Source organism: Labrus mixtus, chromosome 8, assembly GCF_963584025.1.
Source record: "Labrus mixtus chromosome 8, fLabMix1.1, whole genome shotgun sequence".
Classification (NCBI taxonomy): domain Eukaryota; kingdom Metazoa; phylum Chordata; class Actinopteri; order Labriformes; family Labridae; genus Labrus; species Labrus mixtus.
Window position 1 is genome coordinate 7,254,903 of NC_083619.1, and position 19,996 is coordinate 7,274,898.

Below are 19,996 nucleotides of genomic sequence, written 5' to 3' on the forward strand. Positions count from 1 at the left end.
ATCCTGTCTGAGTTGCTCGTCTCATGTTGAACATAACTGGAGGGCCTCCACTCAACCGTCAGTGGTCATTGTCCGCGGCTATCAAACACCCGTTAGGCCCGGCGCCAATTGCTTGTCAACTTTTGACATTAGTCGCACAACACCCCGTCAGAGAGTTGACGCTGAGTGACACGTTGAAAGACGGCGTCTCCTTCTTCTGCATGAGTGATGTTTCTGTTGATCTCTAAATCACACACCCCCCATTGTGGATGCACTTTTACCGTCATACATGCACTTCCTCGCTTTCTCCTCGCTCTTTTTGTTGGGGCGAGCCATTAGCCATATGGTGGCAAACAAGCTCAACAATGTGTGCAACAAAACAGAGGCTCCGGAGGGAAGCGCCTGAATTTGAAAAGGGTGTAACTCTGTGAACATGTCGTGGACGGGGCGAAGGAGGTGGGCTTTGGCTGGGCCGGCTTCTCACTGTGACACGGCAGAGGGCGATGGTGGTGTGTTGGGGGGGGGGGGGGGGGGCATATTGGCAATGTCAGGGTGTAGAGACAGACGAGGATTTGGAAGAGTCAAGTGCCGCTGAAAGAGAAGTTGTTGGTGGTCTGCAGAGTTGCAGCAGCTGCTCCTGAAAACAAACGGAAGAAATAACAGAGAGAGAGAGAGAAAGAAAGAAGGGGTAGGTGGGGGGGCGGGGGTTTGGTTGGGGTTTGGGGGTCCGGTGGAAGGCGTGCGGGCTCCTCACTTGTGGGCTCCTCACTTTTTTTGTCTCCTAGCTTTAATCTGTTGGGAGAAAGAGTGAGGAGAGAGAGAGAGAGCTTGGCCATAGCCCATGGGTGCTCCAGACCTCCCCCCGTTTTACTCCGGCCAGCTTAACTACAAGTTCAGCACCCCCCCCCCCCCCCCCCCCCCCCCCCGTCCCTTCCCTCCATCTCCAACACCCCCATCGGCCCTCCTCTCTCCCGCTTACTTGCTCTGTATTCAGCCTAGGTGCTGGAGTGACAACGAGCCATTCATTGTGGAGGTAGAGGGAAAAGACTGTGGATCTCTCCTGTGTCTTTTTTTTGGGGTAGTGGTGGGAGTTGGGAAGGGGGGAGGGGGGGGGGGAGCGGAAAAAAAGGAAGGAGGAAGGGAGGCCGCATATTCCTGAAATGGTGAAATACGGCAGAAAAAGGGGGGTAGAAGGAGAAAGTAGAAGAGTGAGAGGAGAAAGAGAGGGAGGGGTGAGTAAAAAAGTAAGAGTGCAGAGGAGGGGAGGGAGGGAGGGATGGATGGAGGGGAGGCAGTGCTGGAATCACAGAAGGAAGGGAGGGGGGGAGAGTTAGAGGGGGAGAGAGAGTGGGCTACCATGCCGAATGAGCAAGAGAGGCGGAGAGGAAGCAGAGCTCCATCAGATGAAATGAGGTGAAAGTAATTCAGGCATTAATCAAGCCAGGGCAAAAGGGAGGGTATACTGTGTTTTCTCCCCCCTCTTTCGCTGCGGAACTGAAAGGCAAGGTGTGAATGAAGGAGCCTACAGTGGCCAGCAGAGAAGCACCACTGGGTCACAGCGTCAAACCATGTCCGATTCGAACACCATTGCCGCTTCCACCGCAGACCAGGTCAGTTCATGCTGTCATTTTGTTTTTTTCTCTGTTTTTGTTTTGTTTTTTGGAGCGAGTGTGCCGATGTCTTTGGTCTTTATTAGCTGTGCTTCACGCCGGCTCAAGCAACCGGAAACATCTCGTTGGAAGAGTTAGAGGGGAGAGTTTCAGTGAGTGAGAAAAAGTGAATGTATCCTGAGTTCCGGTGAGATGTATATTATCTTTAGATCCTGATTCGGAAGTAGTTAGTGGAAGTTTCTAGGAGCAACTGTGTGTGTTTCTTGGGACTATCAAAGCAACGATTGTTTTGCCTGGAGCTGCCTGGACAACGGTACAGGCTCCTGAAAGAATTGAATTCATCAAGACGAGCTATTGTCTACGCCGCCTTATTTTTCGGTGATCATTCAGGGGGTCTGTGACGACTCAATACCCCCCGCACCACGTGAGGAGGGGGACGCAGCTCTTTAAAAACCAGACCACGTGTGGCGGCCCTGAAAAGTTTTTATAAGTAATTGCAGTGGGAAGTCCGGGCAGCGCTGTGAGAGATGGGGTTGGTAAGGAAGTGGGCCGGTCCGCCGTGTGTGTGAAAGAGAGTGACAGAGTGGAAAAGCAGAAGCGTCCAGAAAAGGCTGATATTTATGCCCCCCGCCCCCCACCACCACTCCTGCCCCTTTCCCCCCACAAGTGGCTTTAATCGCACACTTTGGCACATACATCCATTGCTCGGCTCTCTTTTTTTTTTACACTCTCGACTGACTTTGAAACACTTTGAAACAATTAAATCCTCTGATCTGTTCAAGAGAAGATGTACTGTTATTTCCAATATGGCAGGTGAAGACAAAAAGTGTGTGTGTGCCTTTGTTTGCACGTGTGTGTGTGTGTGTGTGTGTGCGCATCCGACCTTGCTGCCGGCTTATGTTGTTAGCCAAGTCCTTGTCTCCTGTTTCCGATTTCTACTGTCAAGGCTGAGTCAGCTCGCTATATTCTGTCGGCGAAAAAACACAAACACACATTCACAGAAGCATAATGCACAAAAGTTAAAGTTATGAGCACGCAACGCAAACGCTAACACAACAGCTGCTTGAATTGCTCCCACACAAAATTTGGGGAAGGATTGTGGGTGGAAGGTTGGAGCTATTTAGAGGTGTGTGTGTGTGTGCATGTGTCAGCACCAGAATCACAGGTGCGATGTGTGTGTGGGGAGTTGGTGTGGCAGCACCACATCATGCAGGTGTGTGTGTGTGTGTGTGTGTCTGTGGAGAGAGAACAATTCCCCAAAGCATCATTCACAACACACCGCTCTGCAACAGTCCACATGCTAATCCTCAGATTGTGCTCTGTCTGTTTTTCGATTTTGTAAACAAATGCAGCGTATTTTTCCCCCGGAGTTTGACTGACAGGACTGTGCAGGGACATAATTACACTCTGTGGTTGCATGTGTACGGGTGCAAAATGGTCGCCTTAATTACTGACTACAATCAAAGAAATCTCTGATGAATTTAATTGTAATCCTCTCTTCAATTGCAGTACAGCAACAACAAACTGAAGTCTTTCTTTTTGTAAAGATGTCTTTTTTTTTTTCAAGATTTATTTTGGGCTTTTTCTGCCTGTTTTGTAGAGATAGGACAGAGGATAGAGTCAGAAACAAGGGACCGAGAGAGTGAGGAATGACATGCGTGAAAGGAGCCACAAGTCGGATTTGAACCCTGGCTTAGAGGACTACAGCCTAACCACTTGGCCACCGGCGCCCCGTAAAATGTCTTTGAAGAACGCCCATAAATTCTAAATAGTAATCTGTCTCTACAGAGATATTGATTGCAGTTCGTAAACAGGGTTTATGGTGAACTTGACTGAAATAAGCTTGACACCTTTAACTTTGCAACTTCTCTTGTTTTTATCAAAAACGTGAAAACAGAGACAAAATAATTCTGCAGTGAAACATCATCCCCGTTCGTATTTCACCCAAAGTGACTCCTTCACTCTCCTCAGAAGACTCACTATGTGAGCGGAAAACAGTTTATCTCTGCAGGCCAGTCAGTACGTTTTGTACTTTTAAGATACCATCAACACTGAAATTCTTCTGTTAGAGTTTGTCAAGTAAGAAAAAAAGGGGTTTAGTTTGTTGACTCGTGCTGTGAACACGCGTCAACGCTCCTGTGATTGTAAGTCTTTCAGAAGAAAACACTATGTCGTTCATTAATTGAGAGATTTTCTTTAAAGGTAATTGCGTTAGACATGCACTACATACTGCACTGCTTTGAGTGGTTACCTAAGTTGGGGGCCCGAAGTTATGACGGGGGGAAGCAAGGCTAAATGGAAACAACGCACAACGTTTTGCACTGCAAACAAAGCATGCTAAATCGTGTTAGAGACCTTCCAGGTAAACATAAAGCTGACAATAAAGCTACATCAGACGTCACAACTACTAAAACAAAAGAGACTATGACGAGTCAGATCTCGCCCCTTGCTTGTTTAACGGGGGGAGGGGGGGAATGAAGAGAGCCACACTTCTTCCTTTTGACACATCTGACATTTGCGAGATCGTTTTCTGCAGTTGCCCCAATCAATATAAAATGCAGGTCAAAGCTGGACCCTGAAAATGAAGTAAGAGTGGCGTTCTCACGGCTGCTCCCCAAACTTGAGAAGATCTGTCGCACAAAACACGACAAGACAAGTCATTCAAATGATCGCAGGACTCAAAGTATAAATCGTAAGAGAAGATTTTCATCTTTTATTTTATTTTTAGTGAGTTGTAAATCATCTGTGTTGAGGTGTGACTGTGTTACGCTTCCTCTGTAAAAGCCGCTTGTTGGATCTTTTAGTTTATTGTCACAGTTGCTTCTTATGAGGTACCTTCTGAAAATATAGGAATTTGTTTGCAAAGGGCGTGACTGACCGTGTGTTAAGAGTATATCGATATATGTTGATGGTCAGGAGACGGGGGGGGCTTGAAAATATTTTAATCTACCCAGGGGGACCCAGTGGAAAAAATATATCTTCAGACCATTATTTAACAGATATTCCAAAATCAATGGAATATTTTTGAGTAATTCTACAGTGTTCTTATTTAACTTTCTTACTTTTTAACCTGTCACATTTGAGCACATTTTATCCCGACACCGCTCTATGTGTCTAACTCCAAAGCCAAATCAGAGAAAGGTTGATCTATGGTTTGCGTTTTCAAACTGTCTGTTCTTATTTCTGCCACAAAGAGTCGTGATGTCTTCAGAATTAGCTCAGGTCCTTATTTTTAATGTATCCTTCTACTGGCAGGAGGAGCCCTTTTACTGTGAAATATGTACTCTTAAATGTTGATGTCCAGAATTCGAAGAGATCAAATCATCATTTATTTTCTTAAAAGTGAAAATCTGAACTATTTTTTAGTAAAGAAGAATGCCGTTTTTTAAAGACCTGAAAGGATCGCCAAAAACTAGAACTGGAAAATTTCAAAAACAAGCGTTGGGTTTATTTTCTAGACTGAGGTGCCGACTGCGCTGATACAGCTGAGCGTCCACAAACTCTGTGTCCTCATGCATGCTCTCTTCTACCCAAACGTCACCTACAGAAAGTGAGAAAATGAACTGGCAGTCCTAAACCGGTTCAATCTCCACACCTTCACAGTCCAGCTCAGCACTTCTCTAGTTGAAGAGGAATTTCAAATGAATTAGAAGTACATTATTTAATTTTCTTGTTTTCTGGTTAAAATAAAAAAAACACTTAATTTGGCTGCAGTTAAGCCATCAATAATATAAATTATATTCTGTGCAGGTTATCAGTAAAAGTGCAAACATTATGATATGCCTGCTGAATGTTATCCTACTAAATGTGACGCTTACTTCAGGCTACAATCCAAAATATCAGCCAAACATGCATTCAAGAGCAAAATAGATTTTTAGTGTATTTATACTAAGAATCTTATATCTTTACATTTAATAAAAAATAAACTGATTTGGTTCAAAGTCCTTGACACAAATGGAGCGTATATCACTTCCCCCTCTCACGCCAGCATCACCGTGATGTCTGACTTCTCCACAGATACTTCTCTTTGAAAATAACCCAATGTCCCGTCTCAAAACTACTTTTCTTTTCTAAAAAAAAAAAAAAAAAAAAATCCAAGTCCCAATCACTGCCCTGCTCCTTCATTTCCTCTGTCATTACACGGGTCACCTCCTTCTCTCTCAGCGGTGGAGCGACCTCGCCGTGATGGGACAATAGTCTGAGGTCATGTGTGATTTAAAGCCATGCTTCACTAATAATTGGACTAATTAGGAGTTCAGATGGATCTGGTAATTCCTAAGTGAGTGCTGGCGATCGGCTTTGACACGGTTTCACTGAAAGAAGAGATCAGATCAGATATAATGTCATTATCCAGTCATCAGCAGCAGCCATTACTTTGACTTCAGGAAAAACATTTGTGTATTGTTGACATGTTAATGTCGTGTTTTTGTATTTATTTAACTGCACATATGTAATCTCCATCAGTATGAGAAGATTAGGCTGGATTGATCACTTCATTCTGTTATCATTTTTGAATGTCAGTCTGAAATAGTCCTAACTGAAAGGCTCTAACAGACTGAACTAAATTATTGCTTTTCATATAAGCAGATTTTCTAGATCATAGAGTGCCGTGCCAAGAAGCTAATGAGGCCTGTTGTGGAGAAAAGTACAAATTCCTCCGCTGTGCCGGCATTCAACCAACACCTATCTTTTCTCTTTCTGTCTTCTTTAAGAACATATGAAGACATACTTAGCCTGTCTGCCCTGCAGGCTGTCACGGTTTCAGTATCGCTTTAGCACGCTGTTGGATACGTTCTCCTAAAATAACCCTCATTAGTTTTTAAACATAATGAACAGAGCATGTGCAGATTTTGATAATCCAGAAAGTGTGTTACTGAACTCCATTACCAAAAGGAGTTGACCGTAAAAAACATCCAAAGATGTCATGTTTAATATTATGGTAGATGCTAATATATATTTAGTACATGACATCTATCATAGGAAGCCAGCAGGGGCCCACACACACACACACACACACACACACACACACACACAAACACAAACTCATCCATCTAGGTGCAGGTGTTGTATTTTATGGAGCAGAAGTGCGAAGTAGCCGTGTTTACTCACTGCACCAAGGCTTAGCAAGCAAGGGAACAGACACATGTGGAAAAGAGAGACAGGAATAGGTGTGTGTGTGTGTGTGTGTGTGTGTGTGTGTGTGTGTGTGTGTGTGTGTGTGTGTGTGTGTGTGTGTGTGTGTGTGTGTGTGTGTGTGTGTGTGTGTGTGTGTGTGTGTGTGTGTGTGTGTGTGTGTGTGTGTGTGTGTGTGTGTGTGTGTGTGTGTGTGTGTGTGTGTGTGTGTGTGTGTGTGTGTGTGTGTGTGTGTGTGTGTGTGTGTGTGTGTGTGTGTGTGTGTGTGTGTGTGTGTGTGTGTGTGTGTGTGTGTGTGTGTGTGTGTGTGTGTGTGTGTGTGTGTGTGTGTGTGTGTGTGTGTGTGTGTGTGTGTGTGTGTGCCCCTTGTCCATCTCCCCATGGTGTCCAACCCTCAGTCTCTCTCTGACTTCACTAAGTTTAGCTTGCGGGCTCACAGCTGCCTCTAGATGCACATCGTAATACAACACAACACACAGCAAACAGACTACAGCGCACGGTTGGGTGCACAGATCATTACAAGCTTGACTGATAACTAAGTTGACTGATAAGTTAGTTGGATGAACCAGTTGACCAGTTCGCTGAGCTAATGGGACGACTGATTGACGGTCAGTCTGCGTTAATACGAGGCAATAGTCCCTCTCACGCAGCCCGTTCAAGACGTGACTGTTACGCCTTGTTGTCTGTAAAAAGTTGTTCTACTGCTGTCGTAACCGAGGCAAACGTCTCCGTTGACAGCAGAGGCAGCAGAAGAGAATAGCGTCTTGGGCCTCACTCTTGCAATAGGCTTTGTAAAAATCACATATTTGGACACTAAAGTTATGGTGTGGTTCAGTGTAAAAGTCTAAAGGAAGCTTAACAGCAGAGGGCTCATGTTTTTGGCGACATAAAACTTAAAGAGCTACTTAAAGCGCTTGTAATTATAACTGACCTCAGGGTTAGGGTAGTGAAGTGGGAGGAGATGCTTAATCCAGAAGCACTTGAAGTTGTTCCTCAATTATCAAACATTTTAGCACCCTGAATGATTCAATGATGGAAGAGATATATGTTGTAGCAAATTGTTTTTTCCAGTCAGTTTGGTATTTTGTGCAGCGGGCTCCTGATATGTCACCAATGTGCCTCAGCCACAGTTGAAATAGAGAGGAAGCCTTTCAGAGGTGCAGTTCAGAGCTCTTGACTACTGAAAGTGGATACACAACACCCAGCCTACTGTGCCCAAATAATCTAAACAAGAACCAGAATCTGAAAAATAACACACAACATTTAACAAATAAACTACTGAATGAACAAAACAATCAGTTAAACTATGAGACTTAGAGTTTAAATGAGAAAATAAATACCACTCTAATACCTGTTTGTTCATTATAAGGACAATGCTCATAATATGATTAGCTTAGCTTAGCACAAAGGCTGGGCACAGGGTAACACAGCTTGCCTAAATGTCCAAAGGTAAAATAAAAAGGACAGCCAACCAAAACTATTGTAACTAACTGAATGATTTGTTCCATGTTGCCCCACCACTTCATGCTAAGCTAAGCTAATGGGCGGCTGGCTGCTTATTCCTAGCAAGAACATCAAAGGCATATTTCGGTAAACATCTAAGTATTCTAAGTAGTATAAAATGTATTTCTCTTGTACTGACGTATGTGACATATGAGATCAATAGCCCTGCCAGTTTACTAAAGTTGTCCATGCGGGAGATTGACATCAACTTCAACTTCAAATAAACTTTATTAATCTGTGTGGAACTTGAATTGTGTGAAAGCATCAGTGTATTTACAGTTAACATATGAAATGACGTTTGCTTCCAAAAATAACTCTTTGCAAATTTTGTGAATGAGAATGAGAAAGAACAAGATGAACATGGAAGCTTAGAGACGTGTATACTGGGAAATCGTATTCTTCATTTGTGGTATTTCCTCCTGGATGTTTGGAAGAAGTGGTCTGAAAGGGTAGATGTAAGGGTTATAAAATGGATCCAAAAGATATCAATATTTGAAAAAGATAGAAAAAAAACCACTGAAATACGAAACTGCGGGGGCATGGCCTCTGAAGGTGCCTCTCACCATAAGGGTGCTAAAAATGATGGTTTCAGACAGCTGCTGGAAGCCCGAAGGAAGAGAGAGGCAGACTGACCGAGAGTTAATGAGGTCAGACCTTGAGGCGTTTCAATGCTGAGTATTTTATCGTAGGTTTTATGGCAAAAAAAATTTCTTATCTCGTCGTATCTTTTGGGATAATATCTTGTCATTCTTGTCTGGCTTGACGGTAAAATAACGAGAGGGGGATGTCAGAGTTGACAGAGCCGTCAAAACATCTGTAATAAAACATGAACATATATATTGGTTAGTCATGCGTTACTTGAACCCCATGCCCCATTTCACAACACTGAGCAGAAGCAAATCCAACTGCTCATTCGCTATCACTCAACGGGCTTCAAGAGCCACCTGGATAACATGCGTCACAGCAGGAGGAGGCCAGCATTTGGCAAATTATAAATGGCTGACTCTGCATTTCATGATAGTGGAAAAGTGGAAGAAATAATGTTTGCAATATGCAATAAGAGGTTTTGAGTAAAATGCACTTAAGGCTGGGTGACACAGTGGTCAGTATCTAGAGTTACCCTCCTCAGGCAAAAACAGCCTTCTGAAGAATGTCAGGGTCAAGACAGGGGTGACTTGACCAGAGCCTTTAGTGGCACAGGGCAGCTTTTTCCAACCCCGAAGCCTTCGACCACCAGGACTGACATGGATAGAGTTTTTCTTTTCAAACACGAGGACTTGTACGAGCAGGCCTGTTAGCATGTCTTCAGACCAAAAGTTAGAATAATGTGATAACAAAAAAAGAAGAAACAGACAAACAGAACGTAAGAAAGAAACCAAAACTTTGGACAGATATCTAGCATTTCCTCAACTGATTCCACGGTCATGGTCATGTTTGTCACCATGCAAGGTGTTTGCACAATCTGATCATACATCTGATTTTCTTTGGAGCTTAGACCTTTGACTGTACCCCACTGGTGTGGTTACCCCCTTTATTCAAGTTTCCTGGAACCCTTCATTATGAACCGGAACTAACTGTTCTTTTGAAAGGGATGCAGACCTGCCTTCCTCTGGGAAATGGCAGTAAGCCATGTCAAATTCAGGCTAGTGAGGTGCTAAATGGACTTCTGTCACTGAGGTTTTAGTATGGAAGGTCGTTTTATTGATAAGAAGTGTTTAGCTTTGAGCATTTCCCTGAAATGAGGTTATAACTGAAGTGCCACAGACAGGTGTGAAGGCTCTTCAATGCTGCTGTATCGTGCCTGACAATAAGGGTCCTCCTTAAAGGAACATTTACGAAGTCTTATCAAGGACAATAAGCACTTATATCCAAATATTAAAAAAACTGCCCGGAGGAAACAATGCATGATGAAGAAAAGCAGACCTGTGTTTTGAATCTGCACTCACAAATGTTCCTTTCCTTAAACACCACTTTCTTCTAAAAATCCTAAAAAGTGTTTATTAGAAATCACATTTGCTTCTCCGAGGTTATAAATATTTATGAATCGGAGTGTTGCCTTTTCTTCACTTAACAGCCTCTTTGTTTGAAAAGGCAAATTCATTTCAAAGCCCCCCATGTTGCAAACAAGTTCTTGCTGCAAAGTAACTGCAGGCGCTCTTCACTTACTGGGCTGACTTACTGACCTACTCGTTGTTGTTAAAATGCACATTTTCATTAATTTGATTTGAAATATCTCTGCTGTTTGAGGCCTGTTTGTTAGCCTCAGATTGTGTGGGAGAACGCTCGTGCTTCAGGAGAAGCGTAACCACCGACTCTGCCCACGTTGCAGAGGCTGACTGACAGTGTTTCTTCTTCTTTTGGAGACATTTCAGTCTGGTTTATTGCTTAAGCTGTCACGCTTCAGTTGATGAACAGTCATTAGCAGGTAGAGTGAGTGAGTCCTGCATCACAGATCCTCATTAGTGAGTGCATTCCTACACATCATGGGGCTTTTTACATTAATTTAAGACAGCGTATATTAGTCTATAAAGAATTAAATACGATCCATTATGATGTTCCACATTTATATACCAACATATAAACTGTTACGATGTTGGATGTCCATACTAAACCTCTGAATGTGTTTCCTGCTACTCTGAACGAGAACTTTGCGAGACTTGGCCAGAACCTGACGTCACGTTCTGTCGACGTATCAGAGCAAAGCATGGAGCAGAGTTGTAGGACACGCCCACCCCGGCAGCTCTTTCAAAGACACGGCCACCCGGAAGCTCAATCAAATGTCCATGTGACTGCAAACAGAGCCGGTCAATCAGAGGAAAGTGAAAGACAGCAGCTGGAATGAACTGTTTCAGGTAAAGGCTGAAATGAAGGATTTTACTGACACCAGTATAAGATAAAAAATAAGGAGGTTTTTGCAACACTACTCAATATGTGCCCTAGATTGACATACAGTAATTAATGGTGAAAGTGAGTATGATAGATCTCCTTTAAACAATAGCAGCGGCTCTAAACTAAGGTAAACTAAGGTAGTAAAGCGAAAAGATAGAAACTACTGGTCTTATTCCGGCACTCAAAAGCCCTGTTCCAAGGGATTATTATTACCTGGGGACACCTGATTATTTGGGAATAGCCTACTCACTAGTCAGTTCATTTACATGCACAGTAAGGTCAAGCAATGGTGATAGCTCGATGAGGGTCATTAAATTGGACTACGGTCCTTGTCCCAGTGCACAAGCACAGAAGACATGGACAACTTTACCGCTCTTTACATTTAGTAAATACACTATGCTTTGTATTTTATCTAGCTGAGGAGCCAACTTCAGTTTTTGGATGCCTCGTCCAAGCAGTGGTGACCATTGAACTGATATTGGTTTAATCATTTTATGTTCATTAAGAGATGTGGAGGAACAAGGGACCAGTTTTAAATTGCATGTTTTCAAGTATACAGACTTATTCAAAGGTGGCTTGACAACACAAGTGAGTATAGATCAGACAGTGATGAGAAAGATGGAAGCAGCTTTTATACGCCACAGTATCCCTTTACTTCAGGTATCTTTAAACTTTCATTGAGGCTTATCAAGATTTCTGATAAAACATTTAAACAATCCCAAAAAACAGGAAAAAAAACCATTGTGTTATGTAAACAGACTGATTGGCTTTTTTTTTGCCCTGGAGGAGCTCTGAGTAAAATGTTAGAACTTTGGCAGCTTCAGTATGTTAGCAGACTACTTAGCAGGTTATTTTTTGGCAAACATGTCTTAATACTGTTAGTTTCCTTGATGAGATTTTAACAGTTGCTCTGTACAAAACATAGAAAATGTTATAAGTGGGAAAACAGAAGTACATTTACATATTCTCTGAGCTATACGTTATCAGCTAGATGGTGGTTTTTGATTCCAAACATTAAAGGATATATAGTTACAAGTCAACCACAAAATGCATCATGACTGCTGTGCAGAGCAGAACCTTAGTTGTTATTTAAAATCTTTATAAAAACGCTTTATTAGAACAACCCACCGTTTTTGAGTAGGTAGATTCTGAGGTGCTTCTCTGACCTGCACACGTTTACAGTGCAGTGTTAGTGACTTGTGTGAAAGAAGTGTAAGTTTAAGCAAAACTGAGTAAAACGAGGCGAGGAGAAAAGGCTGATGAGGCTTAATCTTCAGCTTTGTCATGGATTTGTAGGAAGCAAGAAGCAGCGGAGAAAAGAGCTGATGATGAGGCTCATGAGGAAGCATGCACGCTCACCGTGTTAGCAGGGAAAACCTCACGGGGGGGTAAGGTTTGTCGAGGTTGCACGTGTGTGGTGTGTGTCTGTGTGTGTTTGCACAGTCTTGTTGAAGCAGCATATTTACATGAAGAGAATTTAGGGCAAAATCCACAGAGATGATTCTTGTTAATGTTGCCTCCAGTGAAAAAGGCTAAAATAATGAGGAGGAGAGATGGAGAAAGATGGATGATGGAGGCTGATGTGTGTTTGTTTTTCAAAGAGGGAGACATTGTATATACAAATCAATAGAAACAAAATAAGAGGAAACAAACAAACCCATTGTTTGTAACTTACCATAAAGAATATTTTCCCCCTAAAACTAACTTTTTTAACTTGTATAAATCTTCCTATGGTTTCCTTTACTCAATGACATCTCATAATATGCCGTTAAAGGAAGTGTTGTAGGAAACCCATGATTTAATAACTCTTGCTCTCCAATTAATCATTTTGTGTTATCAATGGAGGATAGCCTGACATTAACCTCATTCCTCTGGGCTTGTCATGCATATACCATTTTCACACACTATAGTGTGCTTGGATGTGTACACTATACATATTGTTATTTTAATGGCAATCTTTGAAAAGGCTAAACAGAAAAAAAACATCAAACATCTTTGATTTTCAAGGGAATCAAGGAAACATTTGAGACTGATCAATGTCTGACAACTTCTTGTTTTTCTTTTGATTGGGTTGAGAAGTCTTTATTGTCCTCGAGAGGCAATTTGGTTTGAAACAGTCCACATGCGCTGTATTAAGCAGAATTTGCGGTCTAGAAATATTAAGCCAATGGGGAAATGTAAAATACTGCAGCTCATTGAGTGTCTGCTTGAGGCTGGCTCCAGGAAGTCACAATACACACCACAGCCCAAAAAAGCCGTTTTTACATCAGAAATAAACATGTTTACAGCCAAAACACCATAGGTCTGAGTAGTTATTGTCCTCATGGGCACACAATGTAAGGGGGATTCATTATTTTTAATGTGGCTCTGTTTTTGATTTTATGAACGAAACGTGTTATCCATAGTTAGATGTTTTATTTTATATCTCTTAGTGTAAGTTTTCCTCCTCTCTGAAGTCTGCGTCTAAACTCCAGCAGGAGTCGATGCCAACAATCAATTGGTAAAGTTAACCAATGTTTACTGTCTGTTTTTTTAGAAAATGCTGAAGTTGCCATACCAACACATCGTCACAAAGTGAAAATACCATTAGTCTCAAGTAAAGGTTGATAACATCCCATACAGCCTTAAATGTAGTATTAGTGAGTATATCCTACTATTTGCACTGATCTGAAAGCATAACCTATTAGCCTCTTTTAAAAGCCTCTTAAATGAAAAATAGCCTCAGGTAAATTGTCATGTGTAAATAACAACTGCGCAATGCTAGCGGGTAACATTAACCAAAGCTAGCAAAATGTCCACACGTCAGAAACATTGTGAATACTTTATCCCTCTGGTATAAGAGGGTTTCTTGGCGTGGGCCAATTCTCAAGTGAAGGAAACTATAGTGTTAGAACATCTCTGTCCATAATGCAATGAATCGTTTTAGCTCTGCAAACATCAGAAAAACCATAAAAACTGTTTCAATTCCTTTCCACAGCTGATGTCGTGGAAATATTACAGCCTGAACTCAGTATTCACACATCATTGGCTCGCACTACTGGCCATATTGGATGCCAGCACTTTGTCTATGCTCTTATGCCCACTGAAACATATGTGTGTTATATGTGTGTGTGCGTGTGTGTGTGTGTGTGTTTAGATGAGTGGGAGTGTGTTCGGGTGGGGGGAGAAGGATGCAGGTGAACAGCTTGCGAGGGCCAACAGTTCCGCAGGCCAGTCTCGCGCATCACTTGACAGCCATACCCCATGAAGACCTACGCACAAATGAACTTGTTAAGCAAATGAGTGAACAAGCGAGGGAGGGTGGAGAGGGGGTGGAGGACCGGGGATGGTGCACACGGCTGCAGCAGCTCCGGCTGTAGACCTGTCTGCGTGTCTGCACACATCATCCATCTCTGCTCCTCATCGTCTCCGTCTCCCAACTCCTTTCTTACTCCACTTCTCCGTCACTCTGTTTTTCTGTCAAAGAGTTCTCGGTAACCGTCTCTATTTCAGTCTGTCTCTTCCAATTCTCTCTCTCTCGTTCATTTGCGTTTATGTAATCCTATTGTTGTATTAGAGAAAGGCCTATTTCTGAATTACAGTGGGAGATTATCTCCATCGTGACAGGGTGCTGTCATCCTGCGCTCAAAGACAATCGGCAAGTAAGAGGGACTGTCACAACAGATTGGTCCTCTATGTGGGGTTGAAGTGGTTACCGAGCCATAATAATAGATTCATGGTGTTTTCATGGATCCTGTAGGCAACCGGCATACTGAGACAGGACTGAAGAGCCAGGGATAATAGTGGAATCTGTGATTATGCTTTTTGAAACTCTCAGATCATAGCCGCTGCATGCACAAATGTACACACATAAGAAGGATAATCTAAACATGAATACCTAAACATATGTATTCAGCTGCATTCATACATGAAGGAAATGTCCAATCCCAGTGGATTAAAGACATCAAATGCTACCCCCCGCTCCCCTATGCCCCCAACCACACCCAGCCTTGGTGGCCCTTCTTGGCCCTTCTTAACCCCACCCCCTTCCTTTCTTTCTTACAAAGACGTCCACACAACTAGCCCACCTCCTCCTCCCCCCCAACCCCCAGGGAAGGCATTTGAGGATTCCAGCCTGGTAAGTTTTGTGCTATAAGTATCACGAAGGTGAGAAGTTGGTCAGTCACTAGGCTTTTGGGACTATTTGAGAGGCTGATGCTGTTCTTGCATCAAGTGTCTCACCATGGAGAATTGTGTCAAGGTAAGAAGCTGAATGGTTGTGGTGCAGGTACTGTAGTGATTGTAGTTTTTTAATGACCTATACTGGATTGTTTAATGAACTCATGGATATCAAGCTTTGGAAAAGGCTTGATGAAGAGCTGTCAGAAAACAGATGAACATTTAATCCTTGTGAACTTGGATCGTTTGGTTTTCTTCTCTAGGTATCACACAGCAAATTAGAAAATATTTCCTGAACATTTCAGTTTGATGGACTTAATCTTGTTTTGAATGTGGGCTTCTGGCTTTGGTACAAACTGTCCTCCAAACTTCTGTGTTTGCCTGAATGACCTACAGGTCTGATTTTATAAAAGTTTGGTTCTACTTATGTATTGGCTAATCTTTTGACATTCCACTGAGCAGTAATCAATGTGAACAACCAATTTGTTGCTGGTTGACCCCTTGTTTTCATGTCTGAGCTGAGTATCTTTTATTGATTGACATTTTGACACAGTGTTTCATTGTGTGATCGAGTGACAAAAGTTTGCAGTTCAGATCTGGGACAAACAAAAAGTGACCTCAAATGCCTCTTTGAGTGACTGTTTGTGATCAGGGTACACTTCTACTTGTGGGAAATGCTGCTAAACAGAGACAAATTGAATGGGACCTCAGCCAGACAGCTAGACAAGAGAACTCTGGAGGTTATTTGCATACTGGATTAAAACTACCAAGTGAAACTCGACAGAAGACCGAAATGTTGGAAAGCAAGTTGTAAAACACGATGATGAGCCACAGAGGATTTGGACTGTGTTTAAAGGTTCTGATACGTCCCGGATTTCTTGTACGCTTTGGTTATTTAAACCTAATGCGTTGTCGATGAAGCCAAGGTTGTACATCTGTTTTTTAGAGCTTTACAATTGTGAACATTAAGGATGGAGGGTTTCTAAGCAAGGTGAATGGAGGGCCTCATCTGCCGGAAAGGGCTGAGGTGCCTTGGGTACAAGCCAAGGTTGATACGATACCAGATTTTTAAATCTTGTTACGATTCTAGTAAAAATCAAATGATTTCAATACCTGTTTCATACCGTAGCTCAAAAGTCCTAAACCCTATAAATTTGATAATTTATAGATTTTAATGACCAGAGAGTGCAAGCAAACTCCTGCACACTGTCTAAATTGAACAAATATGTGGTTCAATTGAAACAGGGCTCTCTCTCTTTCACTCACGGCAGATTTAGCTGATTTATGTTCCGAACACCTCAATCCAGAGGTTGAGCAAAGATCCTGGTGTCATAGAGAGGGATAATGGCAGACACTTCTGAAAAGTCTCCTCTCATATTCACGCTGTTGCACACACAGAGAAGGTGATGGAAGTAGTTTTGTGAAGAATGAAGTTCAAATGCTTCAGACCTTTCCTCTCTGCACGCCTGGCCAGTTGTAACTTGAAGAGGAATTACTCGAGGGATTGTCAAGTTTGTCTGCCTGTAAGAGTTTGTCTGAAATGTCCGACAAGCCTGACATTTTTGTCATTTCTAAAAATGGAAAAGATTCTGGGATGAAGAGGTTTCAGGTACTGTTTGAGCATTAAACAAGCACTTGAAGTGAACTAAAGCTTTAACCGTTTCCAACTGTGTTCGGGGGGAATCGTCATGCTGCTTGTTTACTCAGGGAGTATCCTGGCAATGCATTCACCTTCACAACACATTTTTCAGAAAACGCATTTACAACTTCACAGTTCTGATACGATTATCCGAGGCCTCTATGCTACATGCTTTTAAAGAATAAATACACAACAGACAGATGCAACATGAGCAGTATTGTTCACATGCTTGACTTTTAGTATTAAGTATGTTCTGTGCGGAAATTAAAAGTCACCTCCACCAGTGAACAGATCAGTGTGAATCATCAATTTTCTCTCTAAATAGGGAAAAGCAATGTGTTTGATAAGTCGACTAAATGAATACACGTTACACACAACACAACACAACACAACATTTTAATAGTCATCAGTTTAAATGTTATTTATGAATTCATCATATGACAATCAACATACTGCTAAAGAATAAAGAATAGATCAAATTAACCCTCAAAACATGCCTGTTTGGTTTGTATTGGCATGTAAAGGGTTAAAATGAAAGATGCCAATTAGTCAGCCTTGTAGAATTTTCCAACTCAAATATTTTACCTTCATCTGTGTGATTAGTGTTCCCCCTATAAAGTTACAGAGTGCTTAGTCAATGTAATTCAATGAGAGAATCAAAGTTTAAGAGTCACAGTTTGCTACTGGTTAAACTAACTATTCATATGTTGATTAATTTGTCCAACAATCCTTGTTAAATGTAGTGTCTAAGCTGCAATTCAGCCCCCCACCACTAGCTGGTGCTGTAGCTCTGGTTAAGGGGCCTGCTCTCCCTGGCTCTGATGCATTGATATAAACCAGCACAGTGGACGAATGGCATTGTTAGGAGCTGTGAGGTTTGGCAGTATTTTTTGCGCTAGAAAATAAGAAAGAAAAGTTGTATGCAACATTTATTTTTACTATTTTTTTTTTGTTCATTTGTTGTAAATTAATTGAGGAAACAATAAGATAAAGTACATTGTGTCATTAAGTGCACATAAATGACATAACTAAAGTATATTTTGTCTTTCTTTTTGGGTGGTGGGAGGTCATTTGGGCGCCAAATGAATGGTGGAGGAAACACTGAACTATGTTTGTTTGCAGGCTTACTTTGTTGGTTTCTCCTCCAAATATTCCAACATTGTCGTATCATCGTCATATTTTGCTGCTGTCTTTAACTGACATCCTGAGCCTTCAAAGTTCACGTGAGGAATCGCACATGGTGTTCACATAATTTCAAAGGATAAAGGAATTCAGAGTCCATACGCACACAAGAGTTCTTCGTAAAAATTAGAAAATCTAACTACCAGACGTTTGTTTTGGAGCCAGAGATTCCTGACTTTGCTTAGCGTCTTTCTCAATGACTTATGTGACCTTAGAGTGACCCCTCGCATCTGGGCGGTAAACTATCCCACCCTTCATCTCATAGGGCCCGACTTTCTCTCCTCCTCCTCTTCCTCCTCCTCTCTCCTCCTCCTGACACCCCATCCATTGGTATCAATTAATCAGCCGTGGAGGGGGACTTATTCAGTCCCTGCCCAAAGGGATCCTTTGGTATGTGGCCCCAATGGAAGCAGGTTGAGAAGCCACGGTTGACACTGTCTTTAGGCCTATTACTCTCACCTCACAGCCCACTCATAAAGAGAGCTTTGAGCAGTCTGTTTTTGGGGGGATCCGGTGGGCTTTTTGTTCCATAACAGCCGAGTGGATTCAGTCTCTGTAGACAGACGTGTTTACTAAACTCTGCATAGGTGGAGCGAGGGAGATTACGTGTGCCACTTTGAATAACTGAGACCAGATTATTGGCCAGGGAAAGTCTTTCCAAATGGCAACATGTTTTTCTGCTCATCTCACTTTGGACTGGGTGTTATTTTCAGCTAATTGGCTTACTGGAATAACATCTGAATGGTGGCTATTGTAGAAGAGTGTTTAAGAGAGACTGCACACTTTCTGATTGCATGTACTGTATATGCATGGTTGTTATTTGAATTTAAGGGATTATTAAGCCTTGACTGAAAGAAAACATTTATGTAAAGAGGGAGGAAGAGAAGTGTTAATGCAAAGATGAGTGAAATATAAGGCTGTTACAATACCTCAGGTCACAACTAACAATTGATACAAATATGAGATCATTCAAATCGATGAGACCAAAACAAATTTGATAATCTTTTTTTTTAAACAGCAGAAGGTGCTACCTTTTGGCTTTTAGTCAAAGAAGAGAGGCCTCCAGACATGGCAGTAGCAAGTGACGATTTTGATGTTGAGAAAAAGTGAGGAAAGGTGAGCAGACAAGACAAAAACAGGGCAGAGACTGATGAACGCCACAAATGGCACAACCGACATGAACATGTTGGAAGCATTTTGTATTATGACCGAGAAAAAAATGTATATTAGGAGACAGTGATGATTTTCTAATTGTATCCATTTGAGGCGGCCGTGGCTCAGTTGGTAGAGTTGGTCATCTCCCAACAGGAAGGTAGAGGGTTTGATCCCCAGCTCCTGCAGCCGCATGTCCCATGTGTCATTGGGTAACAAACTAAACCTCAAGTGGCTCCTGCTGCATTCTCAGCGGCGTGTGAATGTGTATGAATTGTTGTCAGAAGACTAAAAAAGAGCTATACAAACTCAAGTCCATTTACCATTTTTGAGTCAGGTTTATTGTTATTTCTTTGTTTATTTTAAATACAAATTCAAATGTATTTTTCTGCGATAATATCGTAGAAAGAAAGAAAAAGTGAATTTTTCATTTTATTAATACAACCTGCATTAAAAATATTTACTTAAATTTATGAAAACAATTAAGAAAAATCTAAACTGGATTTTTTATTGTGAGAGAATTGAATGATAAAATCACATTTATTTTAATATAACTTCTTCATGAAAATAAGACCCATTATTGTGGTATGTATGGTATAAGTATTTCAGAAATGCCATGGACCTGATTGAAAGGATCGGACAAGTTTATCTTTGAAAAGCATCCATTCCTTTGTTTTCCCTCTGAACAGTTCAGTCTGAAGCCGATATGTGAGAGAAAACTGCTTCCTCTGCACACTCGTTTGTTTTATTG

General features: G+C 41.9%; 1 protein-coding gene across 2 annotated transcripts in view; it reads left to right on the forward strand.

Moving 5' to 3' along the window:
- slc6a9 (solute carrier family 6 member 9) overlaps positions 1–19,996 on the forward strand; it is an 88,194-nt gene that overhangs the window by 37,589 nt on the left and 30,609 nt on the right. The window contains exon 1 of one of the 2 annotated variants that reach the window (XM_061043991.1): positions 1,302–1,589. The exons of the other annotated variant lie outside the window; for it this stretch is intronic. Coding sequence (XP_060899974.1) covers positions 1,548–1,589 — 42 coding nt within the window. The 5' untranslated portion in view covers positions 1,302–1,547. Of the gene's footprint in view, positions 1–1,301; positions 1,590–19,996 lie in introns of those variants that run through there. 2 annotated transcript variants of the gene reach the window in all.